A 25,612-nucleotide genomic window follows, 5' to 3' on the forward strand; every position below is an offset into this window, starting at 1 on the left:
GTTGTTCAATTAGGACCCACCGTTCTGCTTGTCGTTGTTGCAATTGCGATGTATATCCCAACATTTTGTGTAAACCGCCCTGAGCCTTACAGGAAGGCGGTACAGAAATATAAGAAAGCAAACAAAGAAACAAACATGATGCATTAATAATGCTACGATATTATTATTAGAATGTTGTTGTTGTTGTTGTTGTTGTTATGTGCGAAGTCGTGTCCGACCCATCGCGACCCCCTGGACAATGATCCTCCAGGCCTTCCTGTCCTCTCCCATTCCCCGGAGTCCATTTAAGTTTGCACCGACTGCTTCAGTGACTCCATCCAGCAACTTCATTCTCTGTCGTCCCCTTCTTCTTTTGCCCTCGATCGCTCCCAGCATGAGGCTCTTCTCCAGGGAGTCCTTCCTTCTCATGAGGTGGCCAAAGGATTTGAGTTTCATCTTCAGGATCTGGCCTTCTAAGGAGCAGTCAGGGCTGATCTCCTCTAGGACTGACCGGTTTGTTCGCCTTGCAGTCCGAGGGACTCGCCAGAGTCTTCTCCAGCACCAGAGTTCAAAAGCCTCAATTCTCTGACGCTCGGCCTTCCTTATGGTCCAACTTTCGCAGCCATACATTGCAACTGGGAAGACCATAGCCTTGACTAAACACACTTTTGTTGGCAGGGTGATGTCTCTGCTTTTTAGGATGCTGTCTAGATTAGCCATAGCTTTCCTCCCCAGGAGCAAGCGTCTTTTATTAGAATAGAATACGTTTAATAACACTAATTCAGTTGCAGGCAGGCAAGTAACTCTCCATTGGGTGAATGGCCACCGGCAGGATATTCTTGCATTTTTCCTTTTGAAAATATTTATGTTGTTTCAATTCTGCCTTTCTTGTCTGGGCTCAAGATGGATTGCACAGGGTGAGTCATTGCATTCGACTGGGCTGGGTGTTCAGTGAACAAGGCGACGGGAATTCGTCTTGTGGAACCAACCAGAAGTCTAAAAACAGAACTGAAGAAAAGTCTGCCTTGACACGACGCCTTAAATGAAACGGAAATTACATTTTAGGAACCTGGCTTCTGCAGCAGCCCTCACCTGGATGGCTCAGAACGGCCCGATCTTTTCAGATCTTGGAAGCTAAGCAGCCCTGGTTACTAGTTGGATGGCAGACCCCCAAAAAAGTCCAGGGTTGCTTGGCAGAGGCAGGCAATGGCCGACCACCCCTGTTCATCTCTTGCCTTGACCTGGACTAGACCCATCTTGTCAGTTCTCAAAAGCTCAGCAGGGTCAGCCCCAGATGGGAGACCACCAAGGTTTGCCACACAGAGGCAGGCAATGGCAAACCCTCTTCCCTTGAAAACCACGGGGTCCCCGTAAATCGGCTGCAATTTGACGACATCACTTTCCACGGTAGTTTAGGCCAGGGTCCCCAAAAATTCATCCAAGCAACTTTGTGAAACGTTTGGTGCAATTCGTGTTAGCTGCGTAGAAGATCGTGGCAGAGGCCTCTAAAACCAAGAATGACCTCATAGTCTTAAAGTGGGTGGAAAGTTTTCCTAAGACCAGAGTTTGTGCTCGCTGGTGAGATTTGGTGGGCAGTAGATTCGGAGCAGACCCAGGAAAGGAATTCTTCCTGCCGAATGTGTTTAATCCGTAGATCTCGCTGCTAGAGGAAAATCACAGATGAAATGCAGAGGTTTCACTGCATAGCTGGCTGTTTTAAATGTAAAAAATTTTAAGTCAGGGAGAAGCAGTCTGCCGTGAGTCGTGGGGTTGGACTAGATGACCCAGGAGGTCCCTTCCAACTCTGTTATTCTATGATTCTATGAATCAGCTCTGAGTGGACGGCCTTTTCTGTCCCCACCAGGATGTCCACATGGTATGGACCATCCCACAGCTCACAGCATGGCCTCAGAGAGGTGCGTAATCACATCTGAAATGAGAGTCCACAGCAGGGGTAGTCAAACTGCGGCCCTCCAGATGTCCATGGATTACAATTCCCATGAGCCCCTGCCAGCATTTGCTGGCAGGGGCTCATGGGAATTGTAGTCCATGGACATCTGGAGGGCCGCAGTTTGACTACCCCCGGGTTAGACAATTAGCCAAAGTTCTGAGAAAACCCAGGTTGGTGACCTTGGGCCAGTCGCCCACTCTCGGCCCCAGCTACCTCGCAGGGTTGTTGTGAGGATAAATGGCTGGAAGGAGAATGAGGTGAACCACTTTCAATCCCATGAGAAGAACGGCAGGGTGTAAGCGCAGTTCCCCTGCCCTAGGGAGCCCAGGCTAGCCCAGACTCGGGAGGTAAACAGGGTCAGTCCTGGTTGGTTCTCAGGCGGGAGAGCAGGGGGAAAGCGCAGGGTCGCTGTGCAGAGGCAGGCAATGGCAAACCTTGAAAACCCTACGTCCATGCCAGCATGCTCAGGGTAACGGCAGTCCACGGACATCGGGAGAGCCGGGGTTTGGCCACCCCTGCCCTATGGAACCCCCCCCACACACATAAAAACCCAAATAATTTATCAACACTGCCTTTATCATGCACAGTGCTAAGCTGCGGGCCTGCCATTCTGGAACACGACGGGACAGAGAAGTGCCTCTGAGCATGCACAAGGCGATTTTCAGAAGGATCGCAGCCAAGCCCAGCACAAAAGGCCGGGGGTGGGGTAGGGTGGGGGGCCAAGGCAGCGTGGAAACCATTCCGAAAAACCCATTCGAATCTGCAGACCCCTTGGATTTCAGGGGGGCTATTGGGGGGGGGGGTCAGAGAACATGCCAAGGAGGGGCTGAGCTCCCGTTCAGCTGGGCAGTTCCCCCGTCCCAGGACCCGGGCGGGGGTGGGGGGCGTAGGGAGACCCCGGCTTTGCAGGGGGGGGGCTCCGTCCGGCTTCCAGGGGCGGGAGGGGCGACCCTCTCCGGCTGGGGGCGGTCCGTGGTGCGGCCGGGCTCCTCCCCGGCGGTGCGTGCGAGAGGCGGGCGAGGCGGAGCCGCGCAGAGTCGGCCGGCTGGGGCGGCAGGCGAGCCCTGGGAGCTGAGCCGCGGCGGAGGTCCCGCGTCCTCCCGGGCGGGAGGTGGCGCCCGGTCATGTGGTGCCTGCAGTGCTCCTCCGAGCGCCGCCCGGGCCAGCTGCAGCACAAGCTCCTGCACTGGTGAGTGAGACCCCCGCCCCCCCCCCACACCCCGCCTCCTTCCACCCCCCCACCCCCCAGCCGCGATCCTTGCATCCCACCCCCCCAGGACGAGGGTTGCCATCTCCCTCCTCGAAAATTGCGGAGAATGAAGAATGCAGGGGGTGCGTTTCGCCTGCCGTTTTCTCCAAGGCGTTGGGGGCCCTTTGGGGAGGTCTCCAGGCCCCAGCTGGAGGTTGGCAAGCCCGCAAACAGGGGGCTGGAAGCAGGCTTCTCGGGGGGGGGGAACCGAGAATGCCCCTCCTGTGATCAGCCACCTTGCCCCCCCCAATGACCCCCCCCCCCCACGTGAGCGCTCCCCCAGTAACAAGGACATAAGCAAATGCCAGTCCATTCGGGCACCTTTGAGACCAACCCAGATTCAAGCCAGGCGTGGGTTTTGGGGGGCATGCTGCCCACTGGAATCCGAAGAAGCCCGGGTTGCTCGAAATATCTGGCCCTTCCATTGTCTCTCCTGCCTGCCTGTGGTCCGTCTCCCCACCCAAAAGAGCCCCCCCCCCCGAGAGAAGTCCCTAAATAATCCAGTGGGGGGAACCAGCCCTTCCGGTTGGCCCATCTCAGCCTAGGAGTGCCTCCTCCTGGGCTATCTCGTGCCCCCACCGGACCCCCACGAGACCCTCATGGGCAGCCATGTCTTCTGACCAGAGTGTGCTTGGCGTGCATGCACCTTCCCCGGACCGTCACGATTAAATGCCCCTTCCACGCATGCAGCACCCGATCGAGACCGTGCCCCTTGGCTGAGGGATCCCCCATCCAGGGGAGGAAATGCTCCCCTCTCTTGGTCGTCAAACCACAGGGAATCCCTTTCACATCACGTCACGTCACGTTGGGGGAATAAGGAAAAGAAGAGCTGGTTTGGGATTGCCTGTTTTACACCGCTTGAAGGAGTCCCCAAGTGACCACGAACCCCTTTCCCTGCCTCTCCCCACAACAGGCTCCCTGTGAGGGAGGTGGGGCTGAGGGAGCTCTGAGAGAACTGGGACTGGCCCAAGGGCAGCCAGCTGGCTGCAAGAGGGGGGAGAAAGAGGAGGAGTGGGGGTGGGGGTGGGGGTTAAACCTGGAATACGCCTTTCTGTGTTTTGTGTAATGTTTATTTCCCAAGGCCTGTAGGGCCGCATCTTCTGCAGGGACCCTGTTTTGAAACCCCTCCTGGTCCCTTTCTTAGAAAGACTGTCATAGAATCATGGAACAATAGAGTTGGAGGGGACCAAGTCGGGCCAACGTGTTGATGAATATCCCATCAAGTACTTACAATGTTGTAAATCCTCGATGGAGTGGACCAGAGAGGGTCTCACAATAAGTAATGAATCCTAGGAAGGTTGCACCTCCGGATGGGGAAAAAACCTAGAGATGAGCTGTGATTCTGGGGGATCCCCAGGCCCCACCTGGAGGCTGGCATCCCTGACCCTCAGTGGGGCCCAAAGCCACAGAGTCCCCCCTCCCAAGCAGCCCTTTTCTCCAGGGGAACTGAGCTCTGCTGTCTGGAGAGGAGCTGGAATCCCAGGGGATCCCCAGGCCCCACCTGGAGGCTGGCATCCCTGACCCTCTGTGGGGTCCAAGGCCACAGAGTCCCCCTCCCAAGCAGCCCTTTCCTCCAGGGGAACTGAGCTCTGCAGTCTGGAGAGGAGCTGGAATTCCAGGGGATCCCCAGGCCCCACCTGGAGGCTGGCATCCCTGACCCTCAGTGGGGTCCAAGGCCACAGAGTCCCCCTCCCAAGCAGCCCTTTCCTCCAGGGGAACTGATCTCTGCACTCTGGAGAGGAGCTGGAATTCCAGGGGATCCCCAGGCCCCACCTGGAGGCTGGCATCCCTGACCCTCTGGGGTCCAAGGCCACAGAGTCCCCCCTCCCAAGCAGCCCTTTCCTCCAGGGGAACTGATCTCTGCAGTCTGGAGAGGAGCTGGAATTCCAGGGGATCCCCAGGCCCCACCTGGAGGCTGGCATCCCTGACCCTCAGTGGGGTCTAAGGCCACAGAGTCCCCCCTCCCAAGCAGCCCTTTCCTCCAGGGGAACTGATCTCTGCAGTCTGGAGAGGAGCTGGAATTCCAGGGGATCCCCAGGCCCCACCTGGAGGCTGGCATCCCTGACCCTCAGTGGGGTCCAAGGCCACAGAGTCCCCCTCCCAAGCAGCCCTTTTCTCCAGGGGAACTGAGCTCTGCAGTCTGGAGAGGAGCTGGAATTCCAGGGGATCCCCAGGCCCCACCTGGAGGCTGGCATCCCTGACCCTCAGTGGGGTCCAAGGCCACAGAGTCCCCCTCCCAAGCAGCCCTTTTCTCCAGGGGAACTGAGCTCTGCAGTCTGGAGAGGAGCTGGAATTCCAGGGGATCCCCAGGCCCCACCTGGAGGCTGGCATCCCCCACAGAGCCCTACGCTCTGCCTGTACCAATCTGTCATTTGGAGGAGGGTAGGGAAGGGTTCTTGTTTGTGGCCAAGGAGAAGATCCGCAGGAATGTATGATGGTGCTGGCTAGATACGGGGGGGGGGGGGGGGTGGAAATCCACACTGTGTAATTCAGCAGTGGAATGGGCTGCCTGAGGAGGTGGGGAGCTCCCCCTTGCTGGTGGTCTTCAAGCACCATCTGGACCTGGGTGCTTGAGGCTGACCCTGAATTCAGCAGGGGGTGGGACTAGATGGTCTGTAGGGCCCCTTCACTCTCTGGGATTCTAGGAGTCTAGTTCAGCAGTGGAAGGGGCTGCCTGAGGAGGTGGGGAGCTTCCCCTCACTGGTGGACTTCAAGCAGCGGCTGGACAGATCCTTCTCCTGGATGCTTGAGGCTGATCCTGCCTTGAGCAGGGGGTGGGACTAGATGGCCTTCATGGCCCCTTCCCACTCTGGGATTCTAGGAGTCTAGTTCAGCAGTGGAAGGGGCTGCCTGAGGAGGTGGGGAGCTCCCCCTCACTGGCCGTCTTCAAGCAGTGGCTGGACAGATCCTTCTCCTGGATGCTGGAGGCTGATCCTGCACTGAGTGGGAGGGGGGGACTAGATGGCCTCTGTATGGCCTTCCAACTCTATGGTTCTGTGATCAGCTTTTTTTTTTGGGTGGGTGGCCCCTGGTACTCAGTACCAAACTCTGGCTTCTTGCAGAGTTCTCCCTTCTTGTATATGTGTGATCGCATGGGCAGCGAGTGGCTTTCCAGTGAACCCGTGGATTCAGGGTTGATTAGTTGCTTCTGATTATGGTGACCCTGTGGATTGTTAGAATATGCAAGATCCAAAGTGTGTATGATTAGACAGTCAGTTACACTGTTAGGACTACCCCCTCCCATTGCTCACTTACAAAGCTTCTTACAAAGCTTCTTAATAAAACTGTTTTTATTCTTTAAGCAAGCGCTGCCAACATGAATGACCTCCAAGGTGTCCTATGCTTAAGAGGTCTTGCAGAGGGAGGGCCGGGGCTTCCTCGGTTTGAGTCAACATGTCTCCTGTTGGCCTTCCTTTTTTCAGGTTCCCTTCCTCCTTTTTGTGGTATTTTCATCTTTTCCGGTGACTCTTGTCTTCTTATAACACATCCCAAAGTACAATAGCCTCAGATTGGTCATTTTAGCTTCTAGGACAGGAGTGGCCTAACTTTGGCTCCCCAGGTGTCCCTGGACTACAATACCCATGAGCCCCTGCCATGCTGGCAGGGGCTCATGGGAATTGTAGTCCAGGGACACCTGGAAAGCCACAGTTTCATCTCCTATGTTCTAGGGAGAGTTTAGGTGTGATTACCTCTAGAACACCCTTGTTTGTCATTCTTGGCAGTGTCCATAACAATAATTATTATAATAGCTTCATTTTCATAGCTCGCCGTTCTAGAACACTCTCCTCTGGCACCACATTTCAAGTGAATCAACTTTCTTCTCCTCAGCTTTTTCCCAGGACGCATGCTGGGCCAAATATAACCCCCTGCATGTTCATCATGTGACGTGTGGCGTTCATGCGCTTTCCTGAGCAGAAGTTACTAATTTTGAATTGTGTGAATAGGGGGTCCCTTGCCCAATGGGCTGGAAGGGGGTCTCCCGTTTTCGGGACAAACCTTGCCCTGCCAAACTCACCCCCATGACCCCAAACCCGGAAGAATGCAGCAACGTGCTGATGCCACCTGGAAGTGCCATTAGCACACCAGGGTATTGGTGGTGGTGGGGGAACGCTCTGGTTTAGAGCTAAATCTCCACAGCTTGAAGCTAATTCTGCCATAGAGTTTTGCCCCAAAGCCAGAGTGTCACCCCAATGGCTCCGACATGCCAATACACTTCCGGGTGATGTCAGCACATTGGGGAGCTCTCAGTGGAACAGGCTTCCTTGGGAGGTGGTGGGTTCTCCATCTCTGGAAATTTTTAAACAGAGGCTGATGGGGAGGCTGATTCTGTGAAGATTCAAGGGGGTGGCAGGTTACACTGTCAGCGACAGGGTTGTGGGTGTCCTGCACGGTGCAGGGGGTTGGACTAGATGACTCAGGAGGTCCCTTCCAACTCTATGATTCTGAGATTCTAAATTCCGTCTAAACCTCCGGAAGACGTTCCTGAGAGTCAGAGCGGTTCCTCAGTGGAACAGGCTTCCTCGGGAGGTGGTGGGTTCTCCATCTTTGGAGATTTTAAAACAGAGGCTGGAGAGCCATCTGACGGAGAGGCTGATTCTGTGAAGGTTCAAGGGGGTGGCAGGTGACAGTGGATGAGCGAGAGGGTTGTGAGTGTCCTGCATGGTGCAGGAGGTTGGACTAGATGACCCAGGAGCCCCCTCCCAACTCTATGATTCTACGGCGCCCCCTATCCCCTGCTGGCAGTGTGGCTAGACCTGGCAACCCTATATGCAAACTTAGTGGCCTTTCAAAAAGCCTAGCATGAGCAGAATTTGAGAAGACAGAGAAGAGCGTGCCTGGAATTTGTAAGCAACAGTTGCATGTGGAATTTCCATATCAGCTGTTTATTAGCTTTTCAAGAAGAAGGTTTCTAGCCCTCATGGTTCTCAGAGCACACGTGATAAAGGTCAAAGGGTTTGTGGAGGGAGCTGGTGTGATTGGCTCAACAACCTACAGGCCCTCCTCCCTCCTTCCCATCATGAATTCTAATGGTCCATCCTTCTCCTCACTCACCTTTCCTCTAGCTCAGGGATAGTCAAACTGCGAATGCTGGCAGGGGCTCCTGGGAATTGTAGTCCATGGACATCTGGAGGGCCGCAGTTTGACTACCCCTGCTCTAGCTGCTGGATGCCACATTTTAATTCTGTAGGGTTCTTTTTTTTTTGGTACAAAAACAACTCCTGGGTTCATAAAATAAAAATAGACGCCTCTGATCATTCTGCGAGACATTTAAACAACATTTCGGTCGCTGGGAATGTCTGTACGAAATTCATCTATTAATTGCATGGGTTTTAATTGACTTCTGCCGTTCCTGGAGCGTGGGCTTCCCCCACGGTTCGAACCGGGCTGTGTCTGTCTCCTCTTCCGCAGCTCTGTGTCATTCCAAAGTCAGAAAGAGGAGTTCCTCCGTGAGGATATTCATGTTTCATTCTTCCTCTCTCTCCCGAGGGCTTTCCTGGCAATCTTTTGGAGACTGTGAGTGCAGGGTGACTGCGTGGAAGCCAGACGTCTGTTGATGAGGGTTTCAGTGGAAGATGGGTCACATTTTCCTGGCTTGGGGGCAACCACAAATCCGTTGTTTCTGGGCAAACTAGGATCTTCTCCCTGGCCCATCATGCATCTCCTTAAATGTCACCGGGCCGGTGCCTTTGACATCATCTTAGCATGACCCTGCTGCTTCACACTGAGGCTGTTTTCCCAGGAAGCTAAATTTTTGATAAGCTGTTGAAAATTTTGCCGACGTTGCATGGTCCCTGCTTTAGGAAGTCACGTTCATGGAACATTTACGAAGGCAGAAAAGAGGAACACCAGCAAGCTCTCTTGACTGCCTCTCCCTGCCCCCAGCAGCTTCTCTGAGCCAGAGTCCACCATCCAAGGGACCCCTTTCCTCCAGGGGAACTGATCTCTGCAGTCTGGAGAGGAGCTGGAATTCCGGGGGATCCCCAGGCCCCACCTGGAGGCTGGCATCCCTGACCCTCAGTGGGGTCCAAGGCCACAGAGTCCCCCCTCCCAAGCAGCCCTTTCCTCCAGGAGAACTGAGCTCTGCAGTCTGGAGAGGAGCTGGAATTCCGGGGGATCCCCAGGCCCCACCTGGAGGCTGGCATCCCTGACCCTCAGTGGGGCCCAAGGCCACAGAGTCCCCCCTCCCAAGCAGCCCTTTCCTCCAGGGGAACTGATCTCTGCAGTCTGGAGAGGAGCTGGAATTCCGGGGGATCCCCAGGCCCCACCTGGAGGCTGGCATCCCTGACCCTCAGTGGGGTCCAAGGCCACAGAGTCCCCCCTCCCAAGCAGCCCTTTCCTCCAGGAGAACTGAGCTCTGCAGTCTGGAGAGGAGCTGGAATTCCGGGGGATCCCCAGGCCCCACCTGGAGGCTGGCATCCCTGACCCTCAGTGGGGCCCAAGGCCACAGAGTCCCCCCTCCCAAGCAGCCCTTTTCTCCAGGGGAACTGATCTCTGCAGTCTGGAGAGGGGCTGGAATTCCAGGGGATCCCCAGGCCCCACCTGGAGGCTGGCATCCCTGACCCTCCGTGGGGTCCAAGAACACAGAGTCCCCCCTCCCAAACAGCCCTTTTCTCCAGGGGAACTGATCTCTGCAGTCTGGAGAGGAGCCGGAATTCCAGGGGATCCCCAGGCCCCACCTGGAGGCTGGCATCCCTGACCCTCATTGGGGTCCAAGGCCACATAGTGCCCCCTCACAAGCAGCCCTTTTCTCCAGGGGAACCGATCTCTGCAGTCTGGAGAGGAGCTGGAATTCCAGGGGATCCCCAGGCTCCACCTGGAGGCTGGCATCCCTGACCCTCAGTGGGGTCCAAGGCCACAGAGTCCCCCCTCCCAAGCAGCCCTTTCCTCCAGGGGAACTGAGCTCTGCAGTCTGGAGAGGAGCTGGAATTCCAGGGGATCCCCAGGCCCCACATGGAGGCTGGCATCCCTGACCCTCCGTGGGGTCCAAGGCCACATAGTGCCCCCTCACAAGCAGCCCTTTTCTCCAGGGGAACCGATCTCTGCAGTCTGGAGAGGAGCTGGAATTCCAGGGGATCCCCAGGCCCCACCTGGAGGCTGGCATCCCTGACCCTCAGTGGGGTCCAAGGCCACAGAGTCCCCCCTCCCAAGCAGCCCTTTCCTCCAGGGGAACCGATCTCTGCAGTCTGGAGAGGAGCTGGAATTCCAGGGGATCCCCAGGCCCCACCTGGAGGCTGGCATCCCTGACCCTCAGTGGGGTCCAAGGCCACAGAGTCCCCCCTCCCAAGCAGCCCTTTCCTCCAGGGGAACTGATCTCTGCAGTCTGGAGAGGAGCTGGAATTCCAGGGGATCCCCAGGCCCCATCTGGAGGCTGGCATCCCTGACCCTCAGTGGGGTCCAAGGCCACAGAGTCCCCCCTCCCAAGCAGCCCTTTCCTCCAGGGGAACTGATCTCTGCAGTCTGGAGAGGAGCTGGAATTCCAGGGGATCCCCAGGCCCCACCTGGAGGCTGGCATCCCTGACCCTCAGTGGGGTCCAAGGCCACAGAGTCCCCCCTCCCAAGCAGCCCTTTCCTCCAGGGGAACTGATCTCTGCAGTCTGGAGAGGAGCTGGAATTCCAGGGGATCCCCAGGCCCCACCTGGAGGCTGGCAATCCTGAATCCGGTTCTCCAGGTTAGAGTCCGTTGCTCTTAACAATTACGCTGCACTGGCTGTAGCCCCACAGTGACTTGTCAATATGCTCTCAATTGGTATCCAGGACCCACCTGGAGGTTGGCAACTGTAGCAGCAGTCAGGTCCCACCTTTTTCCTGCATTTCTTTGGTTTCTATTTCAGCAGCCACATCATGCACAGGGCCAAGGCGTGGGTGAGGCCCAGCTCGCATTAAATCCAGGCTATGGGGTCTCTTTTATTGTCGAGGAAAGCCCTACAGGAGGGCCCCTACCTGTGTACTTTGGGGAACGAAGGTCAGGGCAAGGGGAGGGTGACGGATGTGAATTATTCCAGCTTTGCAGCAGGTGTAAAACCAGGGCTGTGGGCGTCTCAGGGGCAACACGTGGCGTTGAGATGCGCACATACAGGGACAAAATGCCTCTCCCGGCCATCGAACCAGGAGGACCTCCTGACACGCTGAGCTTTGCACCTCGGCTCAGAGGGAACGGATGGTGCCTCGGTCCCCGCCATATGGGATTGCAACCCTCTGCAAGATACACTGCCTGTGGTGAGGGCTGCCACAGCTGCTGTCTCTTAGCCCCGTAACATTTGCTGCCTTTGCAGATGGGAAGTCAAGGAATGTTCTGTCTCTGGTTGGAAACCTTCGGGGGGAAGGGGGAGGAGGAGAGAGGGGAGGCAATTGAAAAGAGCAGAGAGCAGAAATGCTTTGAGCCGCCCAGAAACCCGCCAGGATAAGCAGGCATCTTTGAGCGGGCCTAAATTGTTAAGGCTGGAAAGACGCCTGAACAATTCACAAGCATCAGGGAAGCGTCTTTTCTTCTGGGCTGGCCAAGAAAGGGCACGGAAGGGTTCCTGCTGGGATCTGAACTCGCAGCCGCCCTGAGTTGAAAGATGGTTTTTTGAGCGGGTGAGAAAAGATGAAGTGGCTCAGATGTGGAGGAAAGGATTTGGACTCTGCTCAGAAGGCTCCCTATCCTCTGGATCCAAGGCATCCATCGTATGCAATGCTTGAGGGTCGCAGAGGTGCCAGAACTGAGGCATGTGCTGCCTGCTATTCACACTGACAGTGGTATGTTATTGCTTTCTGGGTAATATATTTTCCTCAGGAGTGTCCCAGCTGAAAACTAATTGTGTGTTGTTGTTTTTTAGGGTGTACTGCTTACTCCCACCCTGGTAGTTAATGTTTCCTTATCAGCGCATTTTTTCCCCCTCAGTAGTTTATTACTCAGTTTGCCCGTTTCAGTTTTATGCTCTTGAAAACTTTTCTTGTGAAGGCGGTGTGTTTTTGTTTTGTTTTGTTTTTTAACTGAAACCATTTGTGTGGGCCATTGACCCCTTGCACGCTATTGTGGCTTGCACTCTTTATGGCCTTTTTCGCACAGCCGACCCTCCAACCTGGAAGCGTGCATGCACATGGAAGCTCACACCCTGAATAAAATTTTAGTGGTCTTAGAGGTGCTTTTGGAATCAAATTTCGTTCTCCCCTTTCCCTGTTGAGCGGTATCCATCCCTCCGGCCTTGTCATGCGAGTTTTCACACTGCACTCTTTAATATCTTTTTCAGATGGAGAGTGTGTGTGTGTGTGTATGCGCGTGCGCACACATGCACATTATGTCTTCTGGCACATGGTGTGTGCTCAAGGGCAGATTTTTTATTTATTTCTTTGTTTGTTTGATTGTTTGTTTTGCAATTGTGGCATTGTGTTCCATGTTAGTTTAGCCCAGTAGAGCGTCTTTCTCCCCACGTCTGCCAGTGTTCGAGCCACAAGGAAGCAAAGGCAGTTGTATTTTCCTTCCTTCCTCCGTCTGCCTGTCAGGAGCCGTTTTCTAACTACTCTTCAGCCTCTTAAGACTCAAGAAGACTCGGGGGAGCAATTTAGCTTCGACTCATATTATATCTCTCCCGCCCTCTCTCTGGAATCGTCTGGCATTGAAAGTCCTCTGAGGTGCAGACTTGGCAGGGGTAGCCTCATTTCGGGGACGAAGCGCTCTCCGGTCACAGCTGACCTCTGGCAGCCCTGTCGGGGGTTTCAAATTCTTGTTTTAATCATTTATTTTATTTATTTTACTCACAAAGACCATGGCCACAACAAAAGTAGGAATTCGCCGTGTAGAATGATCCTATGAAGAAGAAAATGTGTTGTGTCGAGTACAGGAAAAAGTAAGGCAAACCATTGTGGACTATGTATTTTGTAAGCCGCTTTGAGACTCCTTCGGGTAGAGAAAAGTGGCATATAAGAACCAACTCCTCTTCTTCTTCTTCAGTAATCTCAGGGCTCTCTCGGCCTCATCCACCTCACAGGGTGTCTGTTGTGGGGAAGGAAAGGGAAGGCGACTGTAAGCCGCTTTGAGCCTCCTCTGGGTAGAGAAAAGTGGCATATAAGAACCAACTCCTCTTCTTCTTCTTCAGTAATCTCAGGGCTCTCTCGGTCTCATCCACCTCACAGGGTGTCTGTTGTGGGGAGAGGAAAGGGAAGGCAACTGTAAGCCGCTTTGAGCCTCCTTCAGGTAAAGAAAAGCGGCATATAAGAACCAACTCTTCTTCTTCTTCAGTAATATCAGGGCTCTCTCGGTCTCATCCACCTCACAGGGTGTCTGTTGTGGGGAGAGGAAAGGGAAGGCGACTGTAAGCCGCTTTGAGCCTCCTTCCGGTAGAGAAAAGCGGCATATAAGAACCCTGTGCAACTTCCAAGATCTGATGGGACTGGACTAGCGTCACTTGAATACAAGAGACAAAAATCATCAAGCATTTGGGGTTTCGGATTGCAAACTAGTTCCCGAAAGTCCCAGACAGAATTCCCAAAAGTCCCATAGATCACCTGTCAGGTTTGGCAAATGTAACCTCCATCGGTCAGGGCCTGAGTTAGCATCACCCGCACTGGGGGGTGGGCGGGAGTGAATGTCACCTAGACCAGGGGTAGTCAACCTGTGGGCCTCCAGATGTCCGTGGACTACAATTCCCATGAGCCCCTGCCAGCGTTTGCTGGCAGGGGCTCATGGGAATTGTATTCCATGAACATCTGGAGGCCCACAGGTTGACTACCCCTGACCTAGACAACACCGTACTGATCCTCCAGCGCCAACTTTTCTTGCCCTGCCATGGTACGTGATGCAGCAAGGTAAAGAGCTTTGCTCTTTAGGGAAGGGACACTGGGATATGCCAGACCACCCTCCTTGCTCCCCTACGCTGTTTTTGTGGGCAACAAAATTGTCTCCATGGTACGAGGCCACAACACAACGCAACTAACTCCTTTTCCTCGGCGATGCAGGGGTGGTTTTCTCTCCCCCTTGTGACTGCTCAGAGGCACCCTGGGATACGTGCTCAGAATTCCGTTCCCGATAGGCAAATTTGGATCTGGATTTGGGGCCGGGAGAGCTTGGCCAATGTGCTCCGTGGAGAGCCTAGTTGCACGCTCCGTCCAGGTCATGAGGGTTTCCTGCTCCTTTTATAGCCTACCCGGGTAAAACAGGTGCCAAACAGTCACGCTCCCACCTGTAAACAGAGTCACGCTCCCACCTGCATTTTGGAACGGAGACTCCGTTTTGTTCAGATAGCTCTGTCCACGCTCCCTGGCTATATTTCCCAGCAGGAAATGGGAATGTTTTCTCCAAGCCCCTGGCCCTTCTGTTGCCCTGACCTGGCTGGCCCAGGCTACCTAGATCTTGCCAGCCTCCAGAAGCTAAGCAGGGTCCTCCGTGTCAGTCATCGGATGGGAGACCACCAAGAAAGCCCAGGGTTGCTGCGCAGGGGCAGGCCATGGCAACCCACCCTCGTCCCTCTCTTCCCTCGAAAGTCCTGTGGGTTTGTCATAATTTGCCTGGGACTTGGCAGTGCTTCCGATCCCCAAAGAAAACATTACGCAGTGCGGACAGTTCAGCTCTGCTTGGAGAACTGCACAACCACTTGACATGGCCATGACCTTTGCTGTCCTACGAGGTTTCGCTGTGAGGGCTTAAAAGAGGAGGGGTATTTACTGGCGAGGCTGTAGACCAGAGATACGCTACAACAAAGCAAGGACATGCCGTGGGTCTTGGGATCCAGATCCGGGGGATTCTTTAGGGCAGGGGGAGTCAACCTGTGGTCCTCCAGATGTTCATGGACTACAATCCCATGAGCCCCTGCCAGCATTTTTAGGGGTTAATTTGTGGGGGGAGAGGTGGGGATCACCCACCTGGCATTGGGGGTCTAGAAGATAAGAAAAAACTCCGACCAATTGGCTGCTCTTAATTCTCCTTATTTTTATCTATATTTTGGTCTTTTAAATGTTCCCAGCTTGAGATTCCCTTACAGGGAAATGCTGATTCTTTCAAATGATATAAAGTAAGACCCGAATAGGAGCCACCAAAAGGGGTTCCGGATAATAAAAAAAATTATATCATTCTATCTCCCGTTTTCAATGTCTTTCTTCTTCGTTGGTATGATTTCAAATATAAAGTCCCTCTAATTCTTTTGACTATTTCCTGACCAGCTCAAACCTTGTGGGAGGTTTTCTAAAAAGGGAGCACTGTTCCAGTCTGCTGACTCAGTCTTCAAAATGTCTTGCAAGCCCCATCATGTGGATGCATTTTGAGCATCTTAATGTACGCACTTTTCAAGTATAAAAATCCAGCTTAGCTTTGATATCTTGCAAATGGTTTATCCAAGCACCGACAGCTTGGATAAACATCTGGACTAGAGATCCATGATCCACAGGCAATGACGGTCTGAATTCTTGGTGCTCGGGGGGCTACAGTGGGAGGGGGTCTCAAGTCCTGGCCCCGCTGGTAGACCTCCTGGTGGCCCCTGGATTTTGGCCACTGCGTGACACAGAGTGTTGGACTGGATGGGCCACTGGTCTGAGTCAACGTGACTTCACTTAAATTCTTACAGGTGGATCTGTGATGCTCTCTCTTCTTGGTGCTTGGGGGGGCACAGTGGGGGGGCTTCTGGAATTCTGGCCCTGCTGGTGGACCTCTTGATGGACCCTGTACTTTGGCCACTGAGTGGCACAGAGAGTTGGACTGAATGGACCTTTGGCTTGAGCCAGCATGGCTTCTCTTATGTTCTTTTGTCTGGCGTAATGATACACTGCATTCTTGGTGCTTGGGAGGCTACAGTGGGGGGGGGGGTCTTGAGTTCTGGCCCCACTATGGACCTCCCGATGGCCCCTGGATTTTGGCTACTGGGTGACATGGAGGGTAGGGCTGGAGGGGCCACTGGCCTGATCCAACATGGTTTCTCTTCTGTGCTTATGTTTGTGTGTGTAAATGACAGTCAAGTCACAGCCAGCTGTGGTTGAACCCAGGAGGTTTTCAAGGCAGAGGTTTGCCATTGTCTGCCTCTGCGGAGCAACCCTGGCCTTTCTTCATGGTCTCCCATCCAAGTAGATAAAATTGAAAGGGTACAGAGGAGAGCGACGAAGATGATCTGGGGCCAAGGGACCAAGCCCTATGAAGATAGGTTGAGGGACCTGGGAATGTTCAGCCTGGAGAAAAGGAGGTTGAGAGGGGACATGATAGCCCTCTTTAAGTATTTGAAAGGTTGTATCTTGGAGGAGGGCAGGAGGCTGTTCCCGTTGGCTGCAGAGGAGAGGACACGCAGTAATGGGTTTAAACTACCAGTACAATGATATAGGCTAGATATCAGGAAAAAAATTTTCACAGTCAGAGTAGTTCAGCAGTGGAATAGGCTGCCTAAGGAGGTGGTGAGCTCCCCCTCACTGGCAGTCTTCAAGCAAAGGTTGGATACACACTTTTCTTGGGTGCTTTAGGATGCTTAGGGCTGATCCTGCGTTGAGCAGGGGGTTGGACTAGATGGCCTGTATGGCCCTTCCAACTCTATGGTTCTATGATTCTATGATTCTAAGTACTAAACAGGGCTGACCTTGCTTAGCTGAAATAAAGCCATAATTAACTTCCAAGATCTAAAGAGCTTGGACTACCCACTTCCCCAGCCTATCTAGGTTAGGTCAGGTTATGCTTAGAAATGTAATTTATGTAGATGTTTTGGAGTGGGGAAAAACTTTTATTTCCAGAAAAAAGCCCCCCAAATGAATTGTTGAAGGTTTTCACGGCCAGAGTTAACTTCTTGTTGTGGTTTTCCCAGATCTGGTCTTTTTAGCCAGACGTTTTGCCAGTAACACTTTTGCACTGAGAGATTCCCATCTTGCCATGCCCTACCTCTGAAGATGCCAGAATTACTGGCGAAACATCAGAGACAAAACTTTCAGACCACGGCATACCCACAACATAGCCCCCCTAGACCCACAACAACCAAAAGCCCCCCAAATTTGGAGAAAATAGGAATTTGTAAAACTCTCTTTAAAAATACTTATATAATAATATATAATATAATACTTATATAAAACTCTCTTTAAAAATACTTATATTGAAAGTTTTTTAAAGGAAAAAGATAAATTTTAAATTTTTATTTTTCGTGGGGAAATATTTTCTTATCAAGCCTAAATCTATTCATACTCTGTTCTGGAAATAAAATGAGTTGTTCAGAACTCTGTAGGCACACAAAATCATACTGTGGGCACATTTGTGAAATTTAAAGAGCAGAAATTCCTACTTATGTTCAAACAAAATGGCAAATATCACATGAAATTGCAAAAATGAAGCGCTTGATAGCGAGTCAAAGGCTCCTGCAACCTTAGACATCCAGAATGTTGAGGAAGAACATAGTAGGGACCTTCTGGCTGTACTTCAGCCATAGAGTTTCTGCCTATTCCCAGAGCTACACTTATCAGTTCTCAGCAGTTCTAGGAATCAGCAGGAACTCTCATTTATTTTTAAATTTTTCTTCTGCAAGGACCCCCATAGGCAAATGGGAACCCTGGTTATACTGCAGTGGTCTTCCCCCGATGGATTGGGACCCTGAAAAAGGAGATCTGTCCAACCTTCAGCGATGCCCTAACGCCCCTGCCCACGTCACCCAGAAGTGACTCCTCACATCTGGTTTTTCAGGGTGATGCTCTGGTATTTGGGCAAAGATTCTGATTGAAGCCAAATTGACCACAGAGTTTTTTGCCCAAAAACCAGAGAGTCTCCCGGCCACTCCGGAAGTGATGATGTCACTTCCAGGTTATGGGGTCAGTGACGCAGACATGTCACCGCGGTTTGGATGGGCCTCCTTATTGCTCCATGTAAGCCCCTCCATTCCCGCTCCTGGTTGCCAGGCAACTCTAAGAAAGAGTACCGGATTGGCCAGGCAAGATCCTTTCAGAGTGGACACAATCCCTTCGTAGCCCAGGCAGGTTTCCTCTGTGCAACATCTCGCTGGCCACTCAAGCGGGGTCCCAAATCTGCAGACGGAGGATCCCCACACCTAGACCTGTGGGCCAGCCCATGGAGGCTCATTAACCTTCCTTTGCATTAGCAAAAGCTTTAGATGAGGTTGCTAAGCGCTCAGCAGGCCTCCATGCACAGCTGGGCGGCTGGCTGCCTTCAGCCGCATGGGTCACGAGCCAAGCACGAGGTGGGGGGTTTACTCGCAGCCAAACCACCGGATTGAATGTTAAATTTAAATTGGGCGCGGCCCCCTTTTTTTTAAAGCCGGCTGTGCGTGAGGATGCGGCTTTCGCACTCGGCTCCTCGGGGAGGGAGGCGGCGCTTCGTTAAAAGTGGCAAACGCGGTGTTAAAACAGGGAACGAGTTCACCAGGCTGAGCCCGGCTCTTAATTGGGTGGTGTCAGCCCGGTAATTAAAAACAGAACGAAGGAAAATGAAAACTTAAATAATGAAAAAATAAATAATAAAAAGCAAGGGAAAGATTAGAACCGACAACACTTGCGTTGTTGTTTTTCCTGTCGGGGATGAACAGTGGCCCAGGACTTCGACTGTTGAGACAAAGATCAGAGGAAGGGTGTCTTTTTGGCATGCAGAAGGTCCCAGGTTCAGTCCAAAATATATTTATTTATATTTTTATACTGCCCTTCCCTACGGCTCTGGGCAGTTTACATAAAACATTTACATAGAACAGTATCGATATCAATATAACAATATAACAAAATAACAACAACAACATACCAACTAGAACTAGAACAGTATTTCGACAACAATAACTTTGACACTTCCTTGGTAGGTTCAACCTCTCAGTCGGGGGGGACAGGGGACCTATAGATGTTATGGGTCAGTCGGCCTCAAGCAAATGCCTGGTGGAAGAGCTCCTTTTTGAAGGCCCTGTGGAATTGTGGAATTTCCAACATGGCTCTTATCTCTTCAGGGAGCTCCTTCCATCAGGTGTGGGCCAGGACCGAGAAGGCCCTGGCCCTTGTTGAGGTCCGACGTGCCTCCTTAGGGCCAGGGATCCGCAGCCAGTTGGAGGTGGCGGAGCGTAGAGCTCTTCTGGGCGTATAGGTAGGGTAGCGGCCTCTCAGATACACGTATGACCTTAAAGTTAAGGACCAGAGAGGAGGTGATATGAAAATCCTCAGCCTGAGACCCTGGAGAGCAGCTGCCAGCCTGAGTTGGCAATGCTGATTTTGACAGACCAAGGGTCCACGTCAGTATAAGGCAGCTTCACGTGCTCCCCAAAATCCCTGTTGTGAGGCAGGTAGAGAGTGAACTAGCGTCACGGAACTCTTTTCTCGGTGACTGGGATTCGCCACTCCAGGACAGGAGACGAAAAAGGTGATGTCAGGGTTCTTGGGTCCCCGCAGGGCGACTCCTTTGGCCTTCTTCTTCAGATATTTTTTACCATCCCTTTCCTTTTCCCCGCAGCGTGGAAGGTGACCCTCCGGGAAGCGAGCCGAGCACGATCGTGGACAACCTGGGCGGTCAGCCCCAGTACCACTGCGCCCCCGAGGTGACCAAAATCGAGCACTACGATTTGGCTCCGTCGTCGTCCTCCTCGTCCGTATGCCACACGCCGTCGCCGGGGATACCGTGGGCCCAACGTGCGCGGCTGCAGCCGGCCAGCGTGGCTCTGCGGAAGCAGGAAGAGGAGGAAAGCAAGCGGTCCAAGGCGTTGTCGGACAGCTATGAGCTCTCCACGGACCTCCAGGACAAAAAGGTAGTAGGATTTCTGGTGCTCACCGGTTGTAGTGGGTCCTAAATACATCCAGGGGACCTGGGTAAGGCCATGCGTGGCCTTGCCTTCATGTGAATTGATGCAAAATATACGCCAAGCACAATACCAGTGCTGGCTCCAATTCCTCGTTTCCGGTGCGATCCCAAGTCCTTCCCAGGCAGAGATCGTGCAAGTTCCCATAACCGAAACCCAGTATGGCAGGATATCAGTCGAGCTTCTCCCTCCCTCTCCCCGTAACCTGGGCGACTGTGCCAGGAGGGGGGGTTAAGGGAGAACAGAAAATTTGATGCCAAAATGGGGGGACGGGACCATAATGAATGCAAATGTATGTATTTATTAGGAAAATATTTACATCCTGCCGCTCCTACCAAACCAGGGTGGCTCGTGCTGCCTTGAGCCGAGAGGGAAGGCGGGGTGTAAATTTTTTTAATAAGGAAACCAATCAGGTGGCTTATGAGGGCCCGCCCAGCTGGAAATAAACAATTTTAATATGCGGCAGGGAAGAATAAACAGCGGCTAGTTTCATCGTCAAGGTAATGCGATTGCGATCATGTCTCTGCTGGACGTTTGCCGCCTTTTCCGGAAGGGGGCCATCCCATGTACTTGGCCTCAGGGAGGGGATTCCAGAAAGCCAGGGCCCCACCGGGAGAGAACGGATCCAAGCAGGGGCTGACGGCAAGCTCTAAAGGAAGGCTCAACCGGGAAGTGGTTCTGGGAGGATCTGAAATGGTGCGTGAACTCAAGCGGGGCAAAAGGGGAGATGCTCCCACAGCTTCTCTCTCCCTCCTTGTCCCTTGCCGGGCTCACGGCGGGATCCTACCTGAGAGTCCCTTGAAGCCAGTGCAGCCGGCTTCCTTTGCCTGCAGAGTTCCGTCCACTCTACCGACGACCTCATTCCCCATCTCCCTTTTCCCCCTGCCCCGCCTCGGTTGACTCCCTGCTCCCGCCCCCTCCCTGATCCTCTGCTGCTCACCGCAGGTGGAGATGCTGGAGCGGAAATATGGGGGCTATTTCCTTAGCCGGCGAGCGGCCCGCACCATCCAAACGGCCTTCCGCCAGTACCGCATGAACAAGAAGTTTGAGCGCCTACGCAGTTCCGCATCCGAGAGCCGCATGTCCCGGCGGATTATCCTGTCCAACATGCGGATGCAGTACTCCTTCGAGGAGTACGACAAAGCCCAGAACGCCCCGTACTTCGAGGGCAAGCCTGCCTCGCTAGACGAGGGGACCATGGCCAGCGCTCGCCCCCACCCTCTGGACCGGGGCCTACCCTACGGCGGCTCCTGCCGGGCCGGCTTGGACGGCAACTCTCTGCATTCCTCTTCCGGAGGCTTCTGCAATGATATCACGGAGCTCGAGGACTCCTTCTCGAAGCAGGTAGGCTGTGCCCAGTCGCTCTGCTCCCATCTATCCTTCACAGGGTTTTTCCTTCTGCCTTTCTGCAGGCGACTTGATCGTCCCGCTTGGCCTCTTCCTCGTTGCACAGGGGATCCCCCGAAGCTGCTTCTTCATCGTGTCTCAAATCTCCTTTTTCTCTTGAGCGTCCGAATTATAGCGAAGGTTCTGGGTCCATTTCCTTATTGGATTCTGTCATTTAATTTGTAAAAATGAGGCATCGTCAGAGTAGCCGGGCAGTGCCATAAACAAAATTGGCTGCAACTGGTGAGAGGGTGTTTGTGTGGGGGACGAAAATAAAGAAAAATAAATGAAGAAAAATAAAGTCTTGGGTAGTTAACCGGGAGTTCTGGCCATAGAGTTCCCGGCAGTTCCTAGAGCGACCTTTCGTACTTCCCAGTAGCTCTAGGAATCGTCAGGGGCTCTATGGTTGGAACTTCTCTTCAGTAAATGAGGACTTATTTTTCTTTTTAATTTTTCTTACCAGTATGGTCGCACCCCCTCTTTGGTCCCAGCTTCTGCCTGTTGGTCCAATGAACATCGGCAGGCACAGGCTGCGGTTGGCCGGAGGCCTACTGCAAAGGGTGGGACCCCCTCTAGACTCCCATCTAGACTCCCATCACAAAACAGAACAAACGAGGATCTGTCCCCTTTTTATATGTTGATATAACAGGCAGTGAAGGTCTTTAAAGGCCCATAACCAGTTCCTCGAAAAGGACTCGGAAACAGTGAACGTCAGTGTTTCAGGATGGGCAATGTATGTTCTCAGCAGCTGGCCCCTGACAGTCGGGGCTGAATTCCGGACCGGTTGTAGGGAGGACAGAAAGATTACGGGCAAAATGCCTTGAACCCCACAAGCATCCTATAAATCTGGCTCCCAACAACCTGGTGAGAAACACATCCTTCCCTCTTAACAGAGGCTTACAATTATTTATGAGGTGATGTTACCCACCCCTAATGTCATGAAAAACTTCAGTGCTAATTCCCCCACATTAAGGGAAAAGGGACAAAAAATGGATTTTTCCTCCAGGTTGTTGGCAGCCATAACTACAAAGGCTAGGTCTTGTGAAGTCTACATCTGACACTTCTTGAATTATTCATTTGAATCTTATTTGATAGATAAGGCAAATAAGATTTAAATGTTAGGGCTCAGAGGGTAGATATACTAGACTGCAGTAGGACAGCTGGATTTGGATCCAGGAGCACCTTCAAGACCAACAAGATTTTGGGGGGTATGAGATTTCGAGAGTCGAAGCTCTTTTCATCAGAGTTTCGTGGGGCATCTGACAAAGGATACTCGTACCCCGAAAATTCAGTTGCTCTCTAAGGTGTTACTGGGCTCAAGATTCGCTTTGAGGATTGCATACTCAAAATATTGATGTATGTATGTGTTTATTATTTCATTTGTATACTGCCAGTCATGGCCAGCCGGCTTGAGGCGGTTCACATCGCAACCCACAAGACTCACCCCACCCCACATCTTCCTGGGAGTAAGCCCCATTGAATTCTGCAGGAGGGACTTCTAGAGCAGAGAAAGCTCATAAACAGAACAATGCTGAGATGTTCTTCAAAGTGGCCCTGGCCCCAACCTCTGTTCTGCTGCTTCAGACCCGCACAGCTGCCCACCTAAATCTATTTACGATATTATTATTATTATTATTATTGTTATTGTTATTATATTGATTGATTTGCACTGAGACAATTCTCACGTCTCACACACAAATATCCCCTTCACTTCTGGATTTGTCTGGGGCTAAGGGCATTCTCCAATTTCCTATCTGTAGCAAGCAAGTGCAGATATAGGTTAGATATCAGGAAAAAAAATGTTTAGACAGTCAGAGTAGTTTAGAAGTGGAATAGGCTGCCTAAGGAGGTGGTGAGCTCCCCCTCACTGGCAGTCTTCAAGCAAAGGCTGGATACACACTTTTCTTGGATGCTTTAGGATGCTTAGGGCTGATCCTGCGTTGAGCAGGGGGTTGGACTAGATGGCCTGCATGGCCCCTTCCCACTCTAGGATTCTAGGAGTCTATATTGATCCAGAGTTTAGGAAAAGGTCTGCTGAGAAACGCCGCCTTTATTTGAAGAGTACACATTTCTAGCTCTTTGAAGATGTAGAAACGAAATCTGGAACAACTGGGGAGTCCTAGAGACATCTCTATTGAACTCCTGTCTCCCGAAAAAGTTTGGTTTGGCCACAAGAAGACTTCAGCATAGCTAGAGGCATTCAGTCCGTAATGCAATATAGTTGCCAACCTCTAGGTGGCGCCGGGAGATCTCCCAGAATTACAAGCGATCACCAGATTAGAGTGATCACTTCCCCAGGAGAAAATGGCTCCTTCAGAGGACAGGCTCTGTGGTTGTACCTGATTGTCCTTCCCCCACCTTCCCCAGGCTCCATTCCCCAAAGCTCCAGGAATTTCCCAACACGGAGTTGGCAACCCTGACATGTAGGATCACACTTTTTGTAGCTACAGCCTGCCTGGCTTGCAGGGGAAGGCCCAGTTAACGATGAAGCCCAAGTTGCTGCTAACACCACTTCATTTACACAATTTTGGTACAGAACCGTTCTTTCTGCCTTAAGCATTCTCAGGAGCCAAAGCACCTGCATGGGCACGAGCACACACTGCAAACCGGTTGCAGGTACACTTCTGAGAGGCAGAATACAGAGGTGGCTGCTGCCCCCCACCCCCTCTGATCCCACTCACCTTTGAACACGCTCCACCAAGAGCTAAAATGAAGCTTCTGCCTTTATGGGCTGCAGCGCTGCAGATCGGAGGAATCTATGACTAGCACAAGCTAGCAAGCTAAGGTGTGGAAAGGCCTGTGTCACGTATTTCAGGGCACAGACGGATCAGTGACTTTGCGCAGGAAGTAAAAGTGCAAAGGAAAAGCCTGGGAGGGAAGAGGGAGGGAGACTCTCTCATTGGCAAAGCCTGGGAGGGAGGCAGGAGGAGGGAATGACATGCCCTCTTTTATTGGCTGAAGACTTCTGACACATTCCACAAGAACCCCTAGTGCTGATTGGATATGACAGATGATTGGTGGGGCCCCACGTCTGTGCACCACTATGGGCCTGTTTATTATGTTCTTTCTGAAACGGTTATACTCAAAGCAAGTTTGATCCCTGTGTAGATATGAGGGGCAGATTTTGAGAGCCCTCTGCACATATCGGCACCACTTCTTCCTCCTGTCTCTTTGCTAACACTCTTCCCACCTGCCACCCAGTCACCTGTGGGCTTTGCTGACTCCCCACCCATAAATCACTACTTACTGCCTTGCTATAGCGTTACAATGCCATAGTGTTATAACTACAACTGCATTTGAAAGGAATACCTTGCAAAATGTCTCCTGCTGTGAAGGGGTGCGGGGGCATAGGGAGAGCAGGCCACAAAATCCCTCCCTCTCCACCCACATGGCATGTATACTTTGTTGCTGTATTCATAGCATCATTGAGTAGAAAATGAGGAATCCTTCCCTGTGGAAGTAGAAGTCTTTCACTTACGGGCCTCTGATGTTTTTACTAGAGTAGTCTGCCAGTGCCTCTCGGTATACGTCTTTGGTGTATAAACATAAAAACTGTCTGAAGAAAAGGGGTGGGGAGATCTAGTTCTCCTCCAGGTGAGAAAAGTTTCCCTGTCTGCTCACCTGGAGATAATCCTTACTCGCCAGAGGCAAAGAGGAGAGACGCTAAACCAGGGGTAGTCAAACTGCGGCCCTCCAGATGTCCATGGACTACAATTCCCAGGAGTCCCCTGCCAGCATTCGCTGGCAGGGGGCTCCTGGGAATTGTAGTCCATGGACATCTGGAGGGCCGCAGTTTGACTACCCCTGCGCTAAACCAATGTGCCAAAATAAACAAGGACTAAGCAGAGATCCACGTAAATCCACCTTCGCTCCGTTCTTGTGCGTAAACCTTCTTATCCCCTGCATCCATTCTCTCTTCACTGCCACATGCTCTTGGCGCCAGAAGCCGGAGAGGGCTCAGCGGCTGCCGCTTGCAATGACCGTGGGGCTTTGTGTTCCTTTTCTTGGGATTTTTCAAGCTTTTGGCAGGACATCACTCCTTCTTTTTGCGCTGTTTTCCTTTGGCAATGCTGTTTGCTTCTCGATGACGCTGGTATCCTGGCCCGCCTCCAAAGAGCTCCCGGGAACGGACAGGATGCCCCGCCGGGCAAGCAACCTCAGGCTTAGAGAAGGGACGTGGCTCAAGGTCCACCGGTGTGGAGCAAGACACGAAGGTCTCCCGCTTTGTGGGCGTGGCCCTCCTAACAGCGCCGCTTGCTTTCTTCATGCTCCGTGCTTGAATGTGATGTTTCGTTCCTCCTAAGCGGAGTTGCACCCTCCTCACCTGGCTGG

The 25,612-nt window shown here is 52.6% G+C and overlaps 1 protein-coding gene across 2 annotated transcripts in view; it reads left to right on the top strand.

Moving 5' to 3' along the window:
• IQSEC2 (IQ motif and Sec7 domain ArfGEF 2) overlaps positions 1-25,612 on the top strand; it is a 161,892-nt gene that overhangs the window by 112,239 nt on the left and 24,041 nt on the right. Inside the window, exons 1-3 of one of the 2 annotated variants that reach the window (XM_077329739.1) lie at positions 2,960-3,119; positions 19,552-19,843; positions 20,840-21,238. In XM_077329739.1, the coding sequence (XP_077185854.1) occupies positions 3,055-3,119; positions 19,552-19,843; positions 20,840-21,238 (756 nt within the window). In that variant the 5' untranslated portion in view covers positions 2,960-3,054. Of the gene's footprint in view, positions 1-2,959; positions 3,120-19,551; positions 19,844-20,839; positions 21,239-25,612 lie in introns of those variants that run through there. The other variant, XM_077329741.1, reaches the window with a different exon arrangement.

This window comes from Paroedura picta, chromosome 3, assembly GCF_049243985.1.
Source record: "Paroedura picta isolate Pp20150507F chromosome 3, Ppicta_v3.0, whole genome shotgun sequence".
Taxonomy (NCBI): Eukaryota; Metazoa; Chordata; class Lepidosauria; order Squamata; family Gekkonidae; genus Paroedura; species Paroedura picta.